This window comes from Peromyscus maniculatus, chromosome 6 (genome assembly GCF_049852395.1).
Source record: "Peromyscus maniculatus bairdii isolate BWxNUB_F1_BW_parent chromosome 6, HU_Pman_BW_mat_3.1, whole genome shotgun sequence".
NCBI classification, from domain to species: domain Eukaryota; kingdom Metazoa; phylum Chordata; class Mammalia; order Rodentia; family Cricetidae; genus Peromyscus; species Peromyscus maniculatus.
In genome coordinates this window covers 87,659,473-87,678,678 of record NC_134857.1, presented here as the reverse complement: position 1 = coordinate 87,678,678, position 19,206 = coordinate 87,659,473, and the positions used below count along the sequence as shown (strand labels likewise).

At 43.8% G+C, this 19,206-nt stretch overlaps 1 protein-coding gene across 1 annotated transcript; it reads right to left on the bottom strand.

Annotated features, from left to right (window-relative positions):
- Positions 1 to 2,935: 2,935 nt before the first annotated feature.
- Lamtor5 (late endosomal/lysosomal adaptor, MAPK and MTOR activator 5) lies at positions 2,936 to 9,002 on the bottom strand. The gene is made up of 4 exons (XM_006979510.3): positions 8,791 to 9,002; positions 7,893 to 7,954; positions 5,150 to 5,267; positions 2,936 to 3,389 (listed from the first exon to the last, which is right to left on the bottom strand). The coding sequence occupies exons 1-4, from the start codon at positions 8,985 to 8,987 to the stop codon at positions 3,329 to 3,331; spliced, it is 438 nt and encodes a 145-aa protein (XP_006979572.1). The 5' UTR covers positions 8,988 to 9,002; the 3' UTR covers positions 2,936 to 3,328.
- Between the last annotated feature and the right edge of the window lie 10,204 nt (positions 9,003 to 19,206).

Genomic DNA, 19,206 nt, shown 5'->3' with positions numbered 1-19,206 from the left:
GGATGGAAAATTTTTAGTCTGTTCAGGGCTTCGCTGGGTTACAGGAGACCCACAAACACATATTCAAATGGCCTTGTGCAGACACACTCAAGTATCTTGAATATCATAGTCAAGTTTTAATACACAAAATTAACCATCATAGGGGATGGGCTTGGGAAACCCCATGCAACTATACTTCGGCTTTAGTTCTGAACAAAGTAGAAAATTACCTATCTCCAGTGTGGTGGTTTGAATGAGAATGGATGACCTCACAGGCTCATACGTTTGTGGCTCCCAGTCAGTGGAGATGTTTGCAAAGGATTAGGAGGCATAGCTTGCCTGAAGATGTGCTCTGAGAATAGTTTTGACATTTGAAGACTCTTGGCATTCCTAGTGTGCCTTTCTCAGCCTCCTGTTTTGGATCAAAATGTGATCTCTCAGGTGTTCCTACCACCATGCCTTTGCTCTACCATCATGGACTCTTTTTAATGATCTGAAACTGTAAACTTAATTAAAAGCTTTCTTTTCTAAGTTGCTTTGGTCATGGTGTTTTGTCTCAGCAACAGAAAAGTAACAAGATGGGGCTGGAGAGATGGCTCAGAGGTTAAGAGCACTGACTGCTCTTCCAGAGGTCCTGAGTTCAATTCCCAGCAACCACATGGTGGCTCACAACCATCTGCAACGAGATCTGGTGCCCTCTTCTGCCCTGCAGTCATACATGCTGTATACATAATAAATAATAAATCTTAAAAAAAAAAAAAGAAAGAAAAGTAACAAGACATCTAGTCTTCAGGTCTTCCAACACAAGTCTTGCTTTATTAATAAATTGGGTATACTTTTTCCTACCTCAAATGGTTACTAGTAAATGAGAAAATGCTTGCTTCACAGACACTGCTAAAGAAAGGAGTTATGAGATAAGCAGGTGTAGCATGATACATGGCATAAGCTATGAGCAGGAGCTAGACCTTGCAGGCCATGTTATCAACTTTGAATTTTGTTCAAAATGCAGTGGATGGGAGGTACTTACATTGTTACTGAGCATTATTATCACCAGCGTGCCCTGTCAAATTTAATGTGGCTAAAATTGAAATCAGTCATCTTCTGTTCTGTGATGTTGACTAGAAAATTAAATCCTTGTTCCTATTCTGTTTGCTCTGTTGCCGCCCCCTACCTTTATTTAGTACCACATTGATTATTTTACAGAACCCATTCTTTTCTAAACTGGGATAATACAGAAGATTAAATGAACTAAATGTATATAAATTGCTCAGTTTATGTCTAGTATGCAAAAACCTCATTAAAGACTGAATTGTAAAAACCAGGCATTGTGTGCACACACCTATAATATCAGCACTTTTGAAGTAATGCAGGAAGAAATTCAGGGTCATCTTTGTCTGAATAGTGTTTAAAGCTAGCCTGAGATACAAGACCCTGGTGTGTATTGTTTTAATGGCTCATTACATTTAGGCTAGAATTGGAGATTAATGAGCAGAACAGTTTTTCTCATTGGAAACAAACAAACTTGGAACCCCAGGATTTTTCTTTTTTCTTTTTTTTTTTTTTTGAGACAGGCTAGTCTGGAACCATGTAGCCCAGACTAGCCTTAAAGTCAGAGCAGTCATGTCTTTGCCTCCCATGTCTGCTAGGTCTAGGATTATGTTTTGTTTTTTTGTTTTGTTTTGTGTGGTGTTTTTTGTTTTTGTTTTTTGAGACAGGGTTTCTCTATGTATCCCTGGCTGTCCTTGAACTCATTCTGTAGACCAAGCTGGCCTTGAACTCACAGAGATCTGCCTGCAAAGTGCTGGGATTACAGGTGTGAGCCACCACCACGCAGCTAGGTCTAGGATTCTTAGGGCATTTTCTTGAGTTAGCTGCCTTCTAGACTTTTTACCTCCTGCCTAACAGACTAAAGCATTTGTTGTTATCTAAGTATTCCTTCTGGCTTGCCTCTTACTGCTTTCATCTTGCTGTAAACCCTTACTCATTACATCCATTCTATTCTTGGAGGCCTACTTTATACCACAAAATCCTATAGTCTTGTATTCTGCAAGAGCTTATTTAGTGCCTACTGTGCACTAAGAACTGTTCTAGGTGATTAGAATGTAAGACAAAGGTCATGCTCTCACAACAGATTTGGCAGTGGTGCAGATAAACACATAGATTGTTTGCCTAAGATAGGACATTACATACATGTTACATACATAATTATATACCTTCTACTTAACACAAGGGCTGCAAGTGTCTTACCCAAAATCCTTATTCTGTAAACAGCACTTTAATATTGTAGAATATTTTTATACTGGGAAATATTAAATCGCCAAAGAGTAGTAGGAACTATTTAAATAAATAAACTGGGGCATGCAGTGGATAGCTGTTCCAGCTTTGACCTGGAAGTACTACCCCCATTGAGGCTTCCGGTAACTGACATGCCTACCTATGGCCTGCCCCTGAGGTGGGGCGGAGATGGGAGCCCTTAAGATGTGCAGGCTCTCTTGGTTCCTGGTAAGCCTGATGTTGGATGGTAGACCAAGCCGAGTTCTCCAGAGAACACCCTCAAAAAAGAATGTAGGCCCTTGTTCAGACAGTGACTATGCCAGTCCCTCAGCTTTAGTTACACAAATGTAAAACAGGGCACATTACATGTAGAACAGTGTTATTAGGAAATCCATTTTTGTGTTCACTAAAAGATGATTTAAAACAGAAAGAGGGTAAGAGTACCTACTGTATTATATAATAATGAGAAGTAGTTTATTATCTCATTAAGGACATATTAGCTATGTCACTTAGGTTAAGGGAAATGTTTGGTCCATGCATCTTGTATAAAAACAGACATTTCAAGGAACTTCTGAAAAAGGTAGTTTGGGATAACGGTCTTTTTGGGGAAAAAAAAATCACAATTCAATAACTGAAAAAAGAAAAATGAGCATTAAGCGCTTAAAGAACCAGAAAAGAAAACTTTCTTCTAAATGGATTTATTGACCACAACGAAGTTCTATATATACAAAGTGACCTGGACCTTGGTGACAAATGCCTATACAGGATGCAGGAGTTGGAAGCAGGAAGACCATGAGTTTGAGATCAGCCTGGGCTCCACAGTTCTAGGCAATGATGGGCTGCAAAACTGGACTGCAGTGACTGTCTCCAAAGAGCAAAATGACAAAAGCCCAAACAAAACACCCACAATCCTTTCCAACTAACATCTTGTAACTGGCTGTCACATAAATAACAAAGTCCACAGTGGACATTAGGTGAATGGCCTAACTTCTGGAACTTTCATAGTCTCACAAGTGAACTAACACAGGGAGGACTGAATCCCTACGGCAGGCTGCTGGAGAACTGACGAGATGTGTCAAGAGGCCATTTTGTGCACCGCCACTGTGATGCCATCGTGTTTCTGGATCATAATGTTCCTGAAAAGCAAAAAGGAAAATAATCAGCAAATTCCTAATAGATGGGACTTATGATATTTGGTTTAAGATATAAAACAATAGCATATATATAATCTGAAAGCAAGTATGAACAGCTGCTGTTGAGAAATGCCAGCCACAAATCCGTACTTCCATAACCTCTGCCATGCTTTTCCCATCCATAAAGGGGACTACACTCTCAAACTAGGAGACAAATCTTCCTGTAAGCAAAAAAAAAAAAAAAAAAAAAAAAAAAAAAGAAATAAGAAGCATATATGGGCATGAAACCGTTGAGAATTATGGGTAAGTCGGTAACATAAAAGTGAAATTAATCCTTATCCTTACTACTCAACATGGTTCTGATTTTTCTCTGGAGGTTTTTGTTGGTATTGTTGGAGTTAGAATCCAGGGCCTTGAATCATTAGTCTAGCCTCCTGGTTCTATTTTTAGATTAAAAACAATTCTTTTTTATGTATGTTTGTGTGTGCGCGCGCCATATGTGCATGGGTGCCTGAGAAGGCCAGAAGGAGGTATCGGATCCTCTGGAGTCAGAGTTACAAGTGGTTGTGAGCCACCAAATGTGGGTGGTGGAAACTGATGCAGGTCCTCTGGAAGAGCGGTATATGCTCTTAATCTGCCCTAATTTTTATTATTATGTTACCTATTTTTTGGTGTATGTATGTGTACCACTGCATATGGAGGTCAGAGGCCGACTTCAGGGGTCTGTTCTCCTTTGACCATGTGGGTTGTAGGGAGTGAACTCGGGTTTTTTACTTATAAAAACTCAGGCTGTTTACAAGCACCTCTGCTTGCTGAGCCATCTTGCTGGCTCCTAGTTCTAATTTTAACCTGGTTATATACACATATAATATTAATATTATATATATTAATATCCTCTTCATTCCAATCCCCCAAACTGATTAGAGTATGCATCTTTAAAAATGATTTATTTATTTGCATTGGTGCATCTGTATAAGGGTGTTAGATCCCCTGGAACTGGAATTATAGCCAGTTGTGAGCTGCCATGTGTGTACCGGGAATTGAATCCAGGTCCTCTGGAAGAGCAGCCAGTATTCCTAACCACTGAGCCATCTCTCCAGCCATAGTATGCATTTTTTAAGGTTAATTTTATCTGTATCTGTGTGAGTGTGCACATACCTCTATACATGTATGGAGGTCAAAAGGTGTTGTCCTCTCTCACCATGTACCTAGTCCTTTGATGCAGGGTCTTGTCCCTAACCCTGGGACTCCTTTTCTCTGCTAGACTGGAAGTCAGTAAGCCTCAGCAATCTTCCTGTCTCTGCCCCTCCATCTCTCAACTTGGAGCTGAGGTTAAGGTATTTGTGGGGATGCCCAGCTTGCTACATGGTGCTGAGGTGCTAGAATTTAAACTCAGGACTGTGGATCAAGCACTCATCTTAAACACTGACATCTCTCTAGCCCATATAGTTTTAGATTCTTAACTTTCTTCATTTAACATTTTTATAAAGACCTTTATCTTGGAATATCTTTAACATTTATATTATTTTAGAGAATTCTATTCAACTAATAATTTTTTGTGTTTCTACTGTTTCCCAATTTGTTTTTGGCAAATTGGCAGTTCTTGACAGTTCTTATTGCTCATTTTAATGAAGGCCTGTCATGGGGCCTGAATGCCCACTGGCCCCGCAGTACACTGATTAAGGAACTACGGATGGACACGGGAAAGCCCAGTCAAGTTTTTCTAAACAAAAAGAAAGGGATGTGCTGTGATATATACTCACCCATTATCTGATTCTAAACAGACCACAGGAATATCAGTGGGGTCAGAGGTTAGCTTAGCTGCTTGCTGGGCTAGAACAGATATCACTCCAGCATGCTCATCTGACAGGGTACCACGACCTAGAAAAGAGATGAAATTGTTACCTAAGTGTCTAAAAATGAATATAAACCTATAGTGTAGTATCTCCTACTGAATTATTCAGAAAAAAAAAAAAAACTTAGCTCATGGCCTTTTAGGTTAAATACGGCCATGAAATGATTTTCTCCACCTGGTATTCAGCTGATAACATCAGCGAGGAAGTCTGGCAATTGTTCTTAAATCAGTAAAGTTGTAAATCAGTTTTCAGTTATTCCTATCACCATACTATCTCTAAACACCTCAAGCATATAAGGAAGCTGGAATTCAAATCAATCTGATGATCATAAATTTATTTTATAGGAATTATGCTGAAACCAAGAAATTTAAAGGTGAGAGTGTCTCAATGTGGATAAGGGACTTGTTGAAACTAATTCCTTATGGGAAATCTGATTTTCTAAGCTCAACTTCAAAGAACAAGTTGTTACTCAGAAAGTTCTGCTGTAAGATCACCTTGCCAGCATATGTGAAGATGTGTAAGCAATTATTTCTGCCAGCATAAGCTAGCTGGGCTATATTCAAATGTCTCAAGGATTCTTGACTATTGCTTTGGCTTGTGTTATTAACTAAATCATGTCCTAGATACTAAGTGTAACCACCAAGCTTACAACAGATCCCTGAAATAAAGGCAACAGGAGGTTGCTTACATCTGAAACTAAGGTAGTAGACAATAAACCATCCTGGCAGAAAATCTGGATTCACTATTATTACATAAAAAAAATCCACAGGTCAAAGTGCAGCCTAAAGGTCTACAGCAAATAGTAACCTCATACCTTGAAGGTTTTACTTACTCAGTTTTAGATTTTCACACGTGAATTTAAAAATTGTCCATTAGTGACCTGGCAAATGTTTCAAACAATTTACCTTTGTTCCAAATGACTGGTTTTTGTAGATGACATAACCTTATTACCTCTGTCTGTTACTGTACCAGCAAAGTTCAGAGCTCTAAAAAGGCCTGCATTAGTTAAACTAATTCCTAGGTTTACTAGTTTCTGACATTAATTAACTTCAGTCTTTAGCTATTTGTGGTGATATTTTATTTGTGCTTTAATAGATAAAGCTTGCATGGAGATCAGAGGAAAAAGGCCATTATAAGTAAACAAAGAAATCAGGCAGCAGTAGCATACGCCTTTAATCCTATCACTTGGCAGGCAGGATCTCTGTGTGTTCAAGGCCACACTGGAAACAGAGCCAGGTGTGGTGGCACACGCCTTAAATTCCAAAACTAGTTATCCATGGAGGTCTTGAGGACTGTACAGACAGACAGACAGGAAGTGACAGAGCTGGGCAGAAAGAGGAAATGTTGTAGCTGGGTGGAGAGAGCAAATCAGATGGCAGAACAGCAAGGCATATAGGTGTGGGTAAACAGGAAGTCACCGCATTTGGAAGCTGCAGAGCTGGTGAGGTGAGGTTAGCTGTGGCTTTCCCTATTTTCCTGATCTCTTCCAGGCTTTCACCCATATATCTGGCTCCATGTTTTTTACTTAATAAGACCATTTAGAAATTCATCTACAGCTCTTCATTTATTTATTTATTTATTTTGCTTTTCAAGACAAGATTTCTCTGTGTAGCCCTGGCTGTCCTGGAACTCGCTTTGCAGACCAGGCTGGCCTTGAACTCAGAGATCCACCTGCCTCTCAAGTGCTGAGATTAAAGGCATGCGCCACCCCCACCTGGTACTATTTACCTTTCTGGACTTTGTTTCTTATTTGTAATTGCTACAGTTTATTGAACATCACATCTTGGTTCTACACTGAGTGATTTAAGCTTTGGAGGCAGCTAAGAAATCCTATCTCAACCATTCATTAGTTGTAAAACCTTGGGCAAAGTACTTAATTAAGCTCTATATTTTAATTTCTCTACCACAAAGGTCTTTTCTGAGGAATATTCACATTTGTACAATGTAAAATACTAAGAACTGTGTCTAGCCAGGTGTGGTGGTGCACACTTTTATTCCTAGGACTTCGGGGACAGAGGCAGGATATTTGTGAGTTATAGGCCAGCCTGGTCTATATAGTGAGTTCCAGGACAGCCAGGGCCAAGTAGAGTAAGAAAAAAGAATGGTGTCTGACACTTAAGAGCCCAACACATTTAATTCTTAATTTGTTGCATCATCAAATAACCCAATGAAAAATGTGAAGCCCCCCCCCCCAGAACTTTCTGTTCTGGGCTCATGTTGCTAGCAGACAGAATAGGAGAATGGGGTTAAAGTCAGATGTGTCTAACTCTGTGAAGTCCCTACTTTACTGACTCTAAGAGTGGCTGTATTAACAGCTAGCCTCATCCATTTTTCAGTTATTGAAGCAATTAAGGAAATAATAAGGCCCGACAGACAGTCCCTGCATATGGAATGCATTCATTAATGATTACTCTTATCTAAAGCCCTTTTCTAGACCACTTGAAAATTACTCAAAACCACTTTAGTAGGGACAGTTGCAGAACTGGGAGGAACATTTCTGCCTTTAAAAAAAAAACTGAAAGGCTTCAATTTTCTAGTCTTACTTGGAGATATTCTCTATGCTTAAAAGGTAACCGGAATAAAGCTAGAAAATAGTAGCAAAGTAAAACTCCCAGTGAACCTCAAAGGGAGGCTGGTATGAGACACTTACAGCCCAGATTAAGTCCTTGTGAATCTGTGCACAGGACTCCAACAATGGATGGATTCTTCATTCTAATTTTAGGAACACAAGAAAGACGAGCCAGATGATGTGAAGAAATACTTAAATTATTGTAGTACAAATAAGCTTTCTATGCATTAAGTATTAAGCGCTTCAAATCTGACTTTAAAAAACAAACAAAAAAAAAACTATCGCCCCCTTCCAAAAGAAAAACTGAACTGTTAAGAAATCATTTTCTCACAACGGACTGTGCCAGGTACCTCTGGGCTTCAGAGTGCCACAAACTCTGCAGTTGTCTATAGGGTTTTGTCCTTGGTGTAGAAGCATGCTCTAGGATAGCAACTCATTTCAAACAACTGTTAAAAGTCTTAAGTAACAGGAATTGCTCCTGGAGGGGATTATGAACCTAAAGGGGGAGGTGCCTCCTTGTAAGCCACTTTACACTTGCCAATTTTAAATGTTACAGAGATAGCCGAAAAATTTAACGGATGTCTTTACTTCATAAGCGCTGAGTAATTGATGAGTTATACACGCGGGAAGATATGCGTGTGCATTTGCATTGCAGGGCTCAATTTAGCACATCTGGTACATCCTTTCCCAAACTTCTGAAGAGCTACTCGGACCCTACGGACGATTTCGAGGCGACAGGTGATTCGGGTCTCTTGCTGGGGCCCGCAAGACTCTTGCTCCATAAGGAAGCATACAGAGCCTGGGAAACTTTATTTGGAGTCACCCGCAGCCCGGACGTCTGCAGAAGTCACCCGCTGGCCGCCCCCCGCTGGCCGCCCCGAGCGCCCCAAACGTTTCCCCGGACACTCGCAGTCCATGCCGCTGGTCCCGCTCCAGCTTCCCGGTCCGGAGCGCAGGACCAGCCGCACGCACTACTCACGTGTCCTCCAAATGCTGCTCCAAAGTCGCTTCCATCCCGCCCGCTATCGGCCCCAGTCCTAGACCCCGCAGCAAAACGCTTCCTGCTTCACGGAAAGACTCGGTCACGTGATGTGAGCGAGGCGGGCGCCCGGACGGCGTCTCCAGAGGGACCAAATTCAGCGCGGTGCTGCGTCCGCGCTCTTTACGGAAAGACATAGCTGCTGCAACGTGACCCGGGCTTCCAGATTATTCTCCACCCTCAGGGAGGTCTTCAGTCGGGCCTCAGGGCCTCTGTTCCTGCCCTAGCACTTGGTCTTAGTGATTTTTAACCTTTGGATTTCAGTTCCAAGGACTCCCAGCCCTAGCCAAAGTTGGACTTTTTAAAAGTAACCCCGCAGGTTTGACAGGGTCTCACCTGGGCAGTAAGGCAATCACCAAGAAGACACAGGACCCTTGGGAAGGGGTGCACACGCGGCTCTAAAGGAAGAGATGGCACAGGTTGAAACCCCAAAGTGGGTGCTGGGGAAGTGTCAGAATCTTAACATGTTAAGACGTTGGTAGCTTTTTTGCTCACCTGGGCTGGACTGGAATTCTGGGTCCTCGAATTTACTGCCGTGCTCCACTACACTTAGTTTGCGTTAATACTTCTACTAACTAGGGCTTAGAAAGTCTTAGGAGAAAGCAGGTTTCAGTTTTAGGTGATAATGAAGACCAAATATTATTACTTTAAAGTAACTTTAATTTTTTAAATTTATATTTCCTTTTCGTTGTTTTGGAGACAGCATCTCATATAGCACCATTGCCCTCAAATTTGCAATGTATCTGAGGCTGGCCTTGAACTATTGATCCCTGTGCCTTCAGCTCTCAAATACTGGGATTATGCCAACGTGCCTGGTTTAAAAACTTTAGAATAAACTAACCACCCACAGCCCTACTGTCCAGAGATGCAGTTCCGTACGGATATATTGGAGAATATCTTTTCCATATGACTGTCTTTGCAAATGTATTATTTCTAATATTTTTTAAAAGCAAAATCAGCATACATACTGTATATACAATTCTGAATTCTGTAGCCGGGCTTCTTCACAGAATTTATTATAAATACCTTTTCATGACAGTAAGTATTCATTTACTTTGTTTGTAATAGTTGTTGTTATAGCTACACCTAAAGTGAATTTACTGTTCATTAGTGACCAGTTCAGTTGCTCTGGGGTCATCATTGTGTCCCCCAACCCCATCCCGCCCCCGCAGCGCCATTGCAGTGATGGTTGAGTATTCTTATATCCAGATATGGTGCCTTTACATTTTTTCCTTACGGTTAGTTACTGGAAATAGAAATATTGGGTCAAAAGGTATGGTCATTTTAAAGAATATGTATGCATATTATTCTCCAGAAAAATAGTGCCGATTTCCACTCAGAAGCTTTGAATATGAGAGAGTATCCACGGCTCCCCACTCTCCGTTCATCTCTACCTCCTTCTGTGCAGTATGCCTGGCACTAAGTTTCCTCCAGAAATCTGACCTCGGGCATTTACTCAGTCCCTTTTCTAATCTGGTACCCACAATAGAAGCCCAATTGATTCTATTTAAAGAAGAAGAAAAAACAAAACAAAACAATGCAGGTCAGGCTTACCTCTAACATGTGATTCTTCTGCCTCTGTCTTCCTGATGCTAGAATGCTGTTATGAAGGTGTGAGCCACCATGTTTGGATATGCTTCCAGAATTATGTGTTTGTATGTATGCTCCTGTGTGTCCTGATGCGTGTGTATGTTGGGGATCAATGTGTTTACAGCTATGTAGTGTGCCTGTGCAGGCAGAGGTCAGAGGTCAGCCCTCAAGTCTTGTTCCTCAGGTGCCATTAACCTTGTGTTTTGAGACAGTGTCTATCACTAGTCTGGGACTTTGATTAGGCTAGCCTAGCTGGCCAGCTAGCCCCAGGGGTCTTCTGGTGTCTACCTGCCTCAATACAAGTGTGTGCCACAATGCCCAGGCAGTTATCCATGAGCTCTGGAAACTAAATCCAGGTCTTCGTGTTTGCAAGGTAAGAATGCTAATAGAGCCATCTCCCCAGCTCCTGCTTCTAGAATTTTAACCTTCTTAGGATTCCAATTTTATGTTGTAATTTGGACTTTGGGGGTGCATACTTTGGAGAAATTACCTGAGTTATGGGGTAATACAGTGTGGGGTATCCAAATTTTAGAAGAGCAGTTTAAAGATACCCTTAAAAGATAGTGTTAGAGTTGCACCCCATAGGGTATTCCAGTAAGCCCAGCACTTGCAAGGCTGAGGCAGGAAGGGTCTAAGTTCCAGGCTCACCTGAGATTCACATTAAGACTTTGTGTTTAAAAAAAAAACGTAAGTATTGTCCGGTGGTGGCGATGCACGACTTTAATCCCAGCACTCGGGAGGCAGAGGCAGGCGGATCTCTGTGAGTTTGAGGCCAGCCTTGGCTACAGAGTGAGATCCAGGACAGCCAGGGCTGTTACACAGAGAAACCCTGTCTCAAAAAGCCAACTAACCAAACAACAACAACAAAACCAAAAGGGTAAGTGATATGATTCCAAGCAAAGTTTGCCCTGGTCATGAGAGAACCTGCTGCTTGCCAACTCTATGCCTGTGGAAACAGTATCAGTTCTGCCTCCCTGCGGTCCCAAGGGGTTAAAAATGTTACTGGGTCGAGATTCCTCAGCTTGGCCTTTCTGTTTTGTTTTGTGGTGCTGAGGAGCCTACCCAAGACCTTGTTGATGTTAGGGTAAATTACTCTACCACTAAGTTCTACCCTGGGCCCAGTTCTGGCTTTCTAAACCTCCACATCACTGTCCAAACACATATAATGTGAGTCACATTTGTAGTTTTAAATAGCCTGGGATCCACATAAAGAAAACAGAAGAAATTAATTTTGACACAGTTTTGTGTATCTAAAAAGTCATTTCAACGTCTAATTGATTTTTTTTAAAAAAGATATAGTTTTTTTCCTGTCTTAAATCTTTAAGATATGAAGTGTATTTTGCACTTGGCCACATTGCAGTTCAGACTGACCACATTTCAAGTAGTCAGTAGCCTTGAGTGAACACTGGCTCCGGTATTGGTGAATGTATCTCCAGGGTATCTCAGATGATCTCAAAGACAGATAAATGATTAACGGATTTTCAGAAAGGCTACAGATTAAGCCACTTCTTAAGGTTTTAGGTAGGCCTTTCAAGGGGAAAGAAGAAAACAGGAAGGGGAGGGTCTTTGGTATGTGGGCGGTGACAAGGGACAGGCTCTAGTCTCCTCTGTTTTGTTTCCCTTTGGCCCTGCACAGGTGGGTGGAGGAAAAGAAAAGCTGTGGGGTGAGGGGAGAGGCTGGGAACTGGGGTGGTGCTTACAGAGGGTGTCTGTGGATTGCTGTCTACTTTCCGTAGCATTCCGGGTACTTGATGACGTTTCTCAGTTTTGAATGCTGGAAGCCATTTCTAGAATGATGGGGAAAATCCTAAATACCCATATCAGAGCCCTGGCCTCACTGGGTGGGAGTTTTTCGTGTGTTTACTTTGCAGACGTGGAAAGAATGCCTTCTCCATCTTTGCACACAAGGCTCACAGAGAAACAGAAGCTGGCTAATCGCTTCCTGGGGAGACCCCCCTCCCCAACCCCTCCAGGGTTTCTCTGTGTAGCAGCCCTGGCTGTGCTGGAATTCATTTTGTAAACCAGGCTGGTCTCGAACTCACAGAGATCCATCTGCCTCCGCCTCTGCCTCCAGAGTGCTGGGATTAAAGGCGTGTGCCCCAGCCACCCAGCAAGACTTTTTATTTTTAATGTCTATGTTCGCACACAGCAACAGGTTTCCTGTGGCATCGTTACAACACTCTCTCCCCACCTCCCTGCTCTGACGTTTTGTACCATTCCACTCTCAAGATGCCAGAGTCTGCTCTTATGTAGAGTCTGCTCTTATGTCGTATATGTCTATCACCCTCCCTTCAAACGTTGTTCCTTCAAACGTATCCCCTCCATCCCCATGATCTCCTTGGTAGAGGAGATTCTAGATGGCATCCTTTGGGGAAGAGAAACATATATATATATGTATGTATATATATATATGTATATATATAAATATATATATATATATAACATTAAGTCCTTAACTTCAGTTTCTTTGATGTCTTCTCTCCCCCCAAAACAAGCTCTGAGAAATGAAAAGTTCCTGGTGGGTACAGCAGAGAATGCCACTGAAGCCCACATAGCCCAACTGAGAATGGGAAGGAGGTACTGGGGTGGAAGCCCAGATGTGACATACTACCTTGGTGCTGTTTCCTCTGCCTTGACCCCTGCGGAGTCTTCCTGAGGGCCTGACTGAGGCACAGTGTTGGTGGGCTGCACTCCGCTGTAAGGCACTCGGGGTTTCAGTGAATTTGAGGCCTACCGAGACTGCCTAGTAAGTCTGAAGACAGCCTGAATTACATAGAAAGATCTTTAATGGTGGGTCTGGCTGTCCTCTGGGAGCAGAGAGATGTGCTCTCCCAGGGCCACCCACATTGGCCTTTGGACCACTGAAGCGCTTCGTCACAGGCCTTTGGTGCAGTGAGCCGTAATGAGCCACTAGGGGGCACCAAGACCACAGAAAAACTGCACAATGAGAGAGAGAGAGAGAGAGAGAGAGAGAGAGAGGGAGGGAGGGAGGGAGGGAGGGAGGGAGGGAGGGAGGGAGGGAGGGAGGGAGGGAGGGAGGGAGGGAGGGAGGGAGGGAGGAGGGAGGTGGGGAGGGAGGGAGAGAGGAGGGAGGTGGGGGGTGGGAAGAGGATGTATAAGCCTCCTGAGGTGGTAGAGAGTGGTAAGCAGAGTGTCAAGTATCACAGGTGGGTGGCCTCGGAGTCAATGGTGTACATTGAATCCTAGCCAGGGCGTTGCTGCCCATGGGATCTCTGAGCCCCTGAGGGCCTTTGGCCTGGGAGGCACTGTCTTCTGCCTCATCAAGGTGCAGGGAGGATTACATGGGCTACTTTATCTAAGAGGGGCTGGTGCATTATGAGATTCGATGTGAATAAGAAAATCTGCTTCCTCAGGTTGATTATGATCCAGATGATACCACACATGAGAAAATAACAGTGCCAAGTGGTAGCTGCAGACATCAGTCTGTGTCCATGGGAGAAGCCGAATCTACACAGCTTCATTATAAAGCTCTGCCAAGCGACATAGTCCTATCCATTTTATTATTAGATTTTTCTATCGAAAGCTGCACATTTTATGTAAAATTATAAAATACAGTGAGAAAAAAAAAGTCAGCTGATGCTCTAGCCCTAACTCCAATGACTTTAATAAAGAGTGACGTAGAACAGGACAGGAAGTGGGAAAGAGGAGGGGAAGGCATGTCACAAGGATCACCAAAGTCTTGCTAGATCAATCGGCTCACTCTGAACTGCAGCAGAGGGCCCTGATGGGAGCTGGGGGGTAGGGGACAGGGTGTCCTGCTGGCTGACAGTGGCCACCACTGAGACCTGAGACTCAGTATAAAACTTGTCTCCTGAACATGGTACTAATGCCATTAGTGGTTTGTGTGTAGAAGCCGGCAACTATGTGCTGAGTGGCTCATCCTTAATCCCCACATTCTCATTCTCTCTCTCTCTCTCTCTCTCTCTCTCTCTCTCTCTCTCTCTCTCTCTCTCTCTAAATGGTAGCTAATATTGCTATCTCCTTCCTCCAGTTAAAAACACAAAGCTCAGAAGACAGTGCAGTGTGTGAGCTGGGTGTGGTCTCACACAGTTATACTCCCAGAAGTCTGGAGGCACAGGCCACACGTTTGAAGCTAGTCAGTTCTAGATAGAGTTCTAAGCCAGCCAGAGCTACACAAAGAAACTTGTCAAAACCATACCGAAACTGGCCAGTTCAGTGTCATCCTGCTTGAAGATGATGGTGCCAAAGTGTTACCCTCCCTCCTACACGGTGCCTAGAACCCGTCCTAGAACTCAGGGGCAGAGGGAGTGGAAACCCAGTCCACAGCTCTTACTTAAGACAAGAAATATGAGAGTCAGAGAGGAGAGGTGTCTAATGTACAACTTAAACCTCATTTTGACTAGGAGCTCCGGTATTCCACTCCTAGCATGCTGCCCGATGCTATGGAGCCATAGTTAAACCTGCTTCAGCGAAATGCACTGTTGAACATTTATGTCCCCCAAATTCACATGTGAGGATTCTAACCCCCAAACACCTTAGAACGTGATCTTGTTTGGAGACAGGGCCTTTAGAGAGGGCAATCAAGTTCTAAGGAAGCCATTAGGGTGGATCTTAACCTTATGTAATTGACATCCTTATATAAAGAGACATGGACAGGGGAGAGACAGGCTCTGGCTATAAGATGTCTATAAGCCAAGGAGAGAAGCTCTGAGCATAGCTCTCTCTCACAGTCCTCAGAAGAAAACTACTCTATTTTCCAAACCTTGATTTGAGGCTTCTGTCTTCCAGATTTGTGGGTAAACCACCCAGTTAGTGGTTCATTATAATGGCATCCCTGGGGAATGAGTACATTCATATATCCAGGAAGTTGCTTAGTGACTTTTTGTTAACAGAGGGACTAGCTGGAAGATCGCCCTCCCAGAGACCAAAGGAGAGAGCAGATGAACTTCCCAGCTTGCTCACTGGAATAGTCTTTGGCTAAGACAGTTTTCTTCCATTGGACATTGGCCAACAGTGGTGACATGACCTATTTAACTCCGGCTTTGAATCTTCTTTTAAATTTTTATAGACATATGTACATATGTGTGTTTAGAGGTGTGGTGTGTGTGTGTGTGTGTGTGTGTGTGTGTGTGTGTGTGTGTGTGTGTGTGGTGTCATCCTCAGGAACCTTGTCTACATCCTTTGAGGCAGCATCCTTGGTTGGCTTGGAGCTCACCAACTAGGCTAGGCTGGCTGGGTTCTCCTGTCTCTGTCTCTCATTACAAGCATGTACCACCTTGCCCAGCAGTTTACATGGGGTGGGCGTTGAACTCGGGTCTTCATGCTTTCAAGGCTTTACCAGTGAGCTATTTCCCCATCTCTTTGAACCTGTTTTTTATCTGAGCCTCAGCTAAAGAAGGTACTCGATAAATGTGTATTGGAGATGATAGGCTGATGGATGCTCTTCCCCAAGCTTCTCCAAGCCATGGAGTGGGCAGGGAGTAGGGTATGGGGCTGTCAGTGAGTGAAGGATAAAGTTGGACACTGTATCCTAAAGCTGAGCTGAGTCTCGATTCTAGAAGACACAGTGAAATACATTTTTAGATGAGTCAAGGTGGGCTAAGAACATTTCAGGACAGGAAGCTATCTTCCCATTGCTTTATTAATTTTGCTACTGAGGATAAATGAGATACAGACTTCTATATCCAAGCCTTCATCAGATGCCCAGTTAATGCAACCATGAAAAATGGGAATGAAGCCCTTATGAATAAAAAGATGATCAACACCAGCATAAAAAAATTGCAGACCAGAGAAAAGACAGTTTAGAGGAGCTGATAAAATACCCTGGCCTTAATTAGACTGTCTGCATCACACATCAAATCAGACTTAATGTTAAGATTTATTGGCCTGGAATTGGCTAAGTGAAATGAGTTCTTGAAAATAAATGGAAAAGAAATTACCTGTATTAAATGTATTTTCAGGGCAGCCCTGTGCACTGTGCAAAGTCAGGCTTATGTTTGCTTTGGCTATGTGTCACTGTGCCCAGGGACATGCCTCTTGTGGGTCCAAGATGGGTTTCAGAGATTCTATTTGTGGGGTCACAATGGGTACCATTGTCATCTAGCCCTGATGTTGCCCTAGCAGAATCCTTGATGGACAGAGAGATATCCCCATGTCTTTATCTCGCCACCTACCCTTTCGGTAAGGAATAGGTAATAGGAATTCTTAGCTCAGAGAGGGAGATACTGTAGAACACTGGTTCTCAACCTGTGGGTCGCAACCCCTCTGACAAACCTCTATCTCCAAAAGTATTTACAATATGATTCATTACAGTCATGAAGTAGCAATAGAAATAATTTTATGGTTGGGGTTCACTACAACATGGGGAAAAGGGTTTCTTCACTAGAGGGCTTGAGAACCACTACTGTATAGACAGATGACCTGTTCAGTTCTGCCCACTCCACCATGGAGCAAAGTTTGTTTTCTTCCTGGCTGCCACAGTCTACCCTACCGTCCACATTTTGCTTCAAGGCATTATCTATTATCGAAGCATCTCATTATCCTCTTGTGAGTCCTTGGGCGAGTCCTGCAGAACCTTGATAGCACAGATGTGTTTCCACTCTAAGTGAAGATATGAATAGTACTACCTCATGGTGCCCTAGAATTCCAAGAGAGAATACATACAGAGGCACAGTTTCAGGCACTTTACAAACTCAGAATAGACGAAAGCTGTTTTTGTGGTTAGGATCTCAAGAAATCCTAGCAGAGATCTCCACGCCTTTCACTGAATCAGGCTAGGTTGCAAGCAGTAAGAGCCAACCCTGGATTACAGAATAGGATACTAAAATGACGCTGGTAGCCTAGGCAATATGGGGGGAGGGGTGCTAAAGAGCTCAGCCCGAGCTGTTACTCACAAAACTCCAAACCACACATGAAGAACATGCCCTCCCTGCAGGCATGGAGATGCTGACATCCGCCTACAGCATTGGGAACACGTCTGCAGCCAAGACATAACCCACCCTATGTCCACTGCTGCTGCCCTTGCCAGCAAAGCAGAATGAACCAGAGCCCCGGAGCTGAGGCCCGTGGAGGTAAATGAGCTGTGGTTGTAAAGGAGATGGTGAAGACCTTTCTGTAAATGTTTTGAAAGGGCCCTGGACATAGACCAGGTTGTTTGCATGGCCCTGTAAGTGCAGTGGTTTAAATGAGAATGGCCCCCATAGGCTCATATTTTAATGGTTAGTCGCCGGAGTGTGGAACTGTTTGGGAAGGATTGGGAAGTGTCCTTGTTGGAGTGTCAGTGGGGGTGGGCTCTGAGGTTACCAAAGCTCATGCCAGGTTCAGTCTCTCTCTCTCTCTGCTGGCTGGCTGTGGATCAGGATGCAAGGCTCTTACCTACTGCTCCAGCACCACAGCCCATCCACTACTGTGGGGGGCAACTTTATTGGGCGGCGTTGCACAGCTGGCAAAGGGGAGAGAGTACTCCCTCCCCTCTCTGCTGGGGAAAGCCGGTTGACCAGGAAGTTTAGTAGGGCTGGCCATTCTGAGTGGTGTGCGCAGCATCAGGAGCCAGCCCATGAGACGGCCTCACTGCAGATGCGATTACTTTATGAATCTTTTGCCCTGAGTTTGCCAAGTACTGTGCTGGGAAACAGGAAAGCAGGCAAGGCTCTCTTCCTCAAGGAGCTTGTGTTCTGTACGGTAAATGTGTTAGAGATGGGCTAGGTGATCGCTGGGTCACTAAAGTGCTCAGCAGGAGGACCCGAGTTCAGCCCCCGGAACCTACACAAAGCCGGGAGTGGTGGTGCACACTTGTAGCCGTGGTGCACACTTGTTAGCCGCAGTGCTGGGGAGGCAGAGACAAGCAGGCCCCGAGGGCTCAAGCCCAGCCTGCTTGTTGAGCTCCAGATCTTTTGTTGGAAAACAAGAGGCACAGCTTCTGAGGGCCAACACCAAGGAGGTCAGCTGGTCTCTGTGTGTGCACACTCATATGTGCCTGCACACTGGCCTGCACACACGAACATGCTGCACATGTGCAAGTGCACATGAACACACACACACACACACACACACACACTAAAGAATGAAAACAAATTCCATGCTGAGCGTTGAGTATGCAACCCTTGCAGAAGCGATACAAGTAACAGGCTCTGTATCTGTTCCTTCCAAAGCCTGGGTCCCTACTGCTGTTTCCAGGTACCAGATTCTAAGGAGAAAGCTTGATGGGCAGGCCTCTGCCTCCACACCTTTCAGTGACAGAGCTGCTTCTGGGAGGGAAACGTGATGATTGGAAGGGGAAAGAAAAGAGAAGAGCTATTTTGAAGAGCTATTTTGGCCAAGACCTTTGCTGAACTGAAGTGTACTGTCTACTCTCTGGGATGGTTACTCTTCCCTGTCATCCTGACAGGACTTAAAGGCAATCTAGGAGACAAACCTCCAGGCATGCCTATGAGGGATAGATTTAACTGAGGCAGGAAGGGCCCGCCCGGAATGTGGGTAGCAGCACCATGAGCTAAGGTCTCAGACCGAATGAAAAGGGGGAGGGGCAGAGCACCAGCATCTGTCTCTGTCCTGACTGAGGATGTAGTGTGAACTGCTGCTTCCTGCTTTTGCTTTCTCTCCGGCAGACTGTGCCTTCAAACTGTGAGCCAAAGTAAGTCCTTCCTTCCTTCCTTTCTTTCTTCTTTTTTTTTTATTTAAAGATTTATTTATTTATTTATTATGTATACAGTGTTCTGTCTGCATATACACCTGCAGGTCAGAAGAGGGCACCTGACCTTTATGGATGGTCGTGAGCCACCATGT

What these genes read in the sequence shown, in the direction of transcription:
- Lamtor5 (XM_006979510.3), bottom strand. Translation starts at nt 8,987, where the DNA reads ATGTCTTTCCGTAAAGAGCGCGGACGCAGCACCGCGCTGAATTTGGTC. An exon ending in GAGCAGCATTTGGAGGACAC is followed by an intron (nt 7,955 to 8,790) that starts GTGAGTAGTGCG and finishes TCCTAAAATTAG; the next exon opens with AATGAAGAATCCATCCATTG. An exon ending in ACAAGGACTTAATCTGGGCT is followed by an intron (nt 5,268 to 7,892) that starts GTAAGTGTCTCA and finishes TCTCTTTTCTAG; the next exon opens with GTCGTGGTACCCTGTCAGAT.